The sequence below is a fragment of the Lactuca virosa genome, chromosome 8 (genome assembly GCF_052849685.1).
Source record: "Lactuca virosa cultivar CGN04683 chromosome 8, Lactuca_virosa_CGN04683_v6, whole genome shotgun sequence".
NCBI classification, from domain to species: Eukaryota; Viridiplantae; Streptophyta; class Magnoliopsida; order Asterales; family Asteraceae; genus Lactuca; species Lactuca virosa.
In genome coordinates this window covers 226,725,858-226,727,438 of record NC_136433.1, presented here as the reverse complement: position 1 = coordinate 226,727,438, position 1,581 = coordinate 226,725,858, and the positions used below count along the sequence as shown (strand labels likewise).

General features: G+C 40.7%; 1 protein-coding gene across 1 annotated transcript; it reads left to right on the top strand.

The window, feature by feature from the left end:
* Window positions 1-256: 256 nt before the first annotated feature.
* LOC145131300 (uncharacterized) lies at window positions 257-1,240 on the top strand. The gene is made up of 2 exons (XM_079066012.1): window positions 257-514; window positions 608-1,240. The coding sequence occupies exons 1-2, from the start codon at window positions 257-259 to the stop codon at window positions 1,238-1,240; spliced, it is 891 nt and encodes a 296-aa protein (XP_078922138.1).
* The last annotated feature ends 341 nt before the right edge of the window (window positions 1,241-1,581 follow it).

Sequence of the window (1,581 nt, the reverse complement as noted above, 5' to 3'; positions counted from 1 at the left end):
CCTCATGAGGCTTCAGCTGTCTCGAATTATAAGCGATCATGCGACCCCTCTACATCAATACTGCTCCCAAACCCGTGATCGACGCATCCCAATAAACCGTAAAATCCTCAATACCCTCGGACATGGTCAAAATCAGTGCCTTGCATTAGTAACTGCTTCTACTAAATTAAGACATTACTTCTAAACACACTCTATAACTATAAGGAATAATTATCCCATTAAGAATGTTATGAGAAAACCATAAATATCAGGAAGAATGGCAAAGTGGTCCGTGAAATTAAGCACATACGATATAAAGTACGAGCCAAGATCCGCTATAAAGTCTCAAGCACTGGCCGACATTGTGGCTGACTTTAGTGATGATCTACGAGCTAAAGTAGATATAGAAGCCAAACAAGTTCTAGAAGAAGAGAACATAGGAAGATGGACACTATTCACAGATGGAGCATCAAAACAAAGAGGAAATGGCCTGGGGATCATACTAAAATCGCCACAGGGGGACATCCTACCCCAAGTAATCAGTTATGAGCTCAATGCAACCAACAACGAAGCGGAATATGAGGCACTAATCATTGGATTACAGTTAGCCAAGGATCTTTGAATCAAGGATCTTCAGTTATTCGTCGATTCTTTATTATTGGCGAACCATTTTAACGGATCCTATGCAGTAAAAGGAGAAATATTAGCACTATACCTCCAGGTCCTCAAAAACTTAGCCTCAGAATTCGAAGCATTTAGCCTAAACCAGATTTCTAGAGAAGACAATGCTGAAGAAGATGCTTTAGCCAATCTAGGATCTTCTCTTAGGATCCCACCAGAAACCAGGATCCCGATAACCCACGTGTTGATCCAAGCAATCGAGGATCATGCTAAGAGATTGAAGGATCCCAATGATCACATAGAAGCTACTAACGTCGCTACAATCGAAGATCCCGATTCTCCACTTCCTTATCAGGATCCTAACATCAAGGATCCTTCTCCAACCTTAGGATCCTGGATCCAACACATTATGGAATACCTACAGAATGGAACGATCCCCAAAGAAGAAAAAAGCGACATAGCATTCAGAACAAGGGTATCAAGGTTTGTTATAATCCAAGGTAAATTATATAAAAAATCTATGGCAGTTCCATATCTTAGATGCTTAGAAGATCATGAAGTTGCAAAAGTCCTAAAGGATATACATGAAGGAGAATGCGACAACCACACTGGGGCAGATCCTTATGCTCCAAAGTGTTGAGGACGGGATACTTTTGGCCAACCATGAAGAAAGATTCCTTCTTTCATGCTAAAAAATATGACGATTGTCAAAGACATAGCAACATCCTACATCAACCAACAGATCCTTTACATCCTATCATCTCCCCTTGGTCATTTAGGAAATGGGGGATGGATATAATGGGTAAATTGTTGGTGGCTCCTGGAGGAAAGGTCTTCATGCTAGTGATGACTGACTACTTCTCAAAATGGATAGAAGCTGAAGCTTTCGTCCATGTAAGAGACAAAGAGGTAGTTTCCTTCATTAAACGTAATATCTTGACTAGGTTCGGGATCCCTGCTAAAATTATATGCGACAATGGG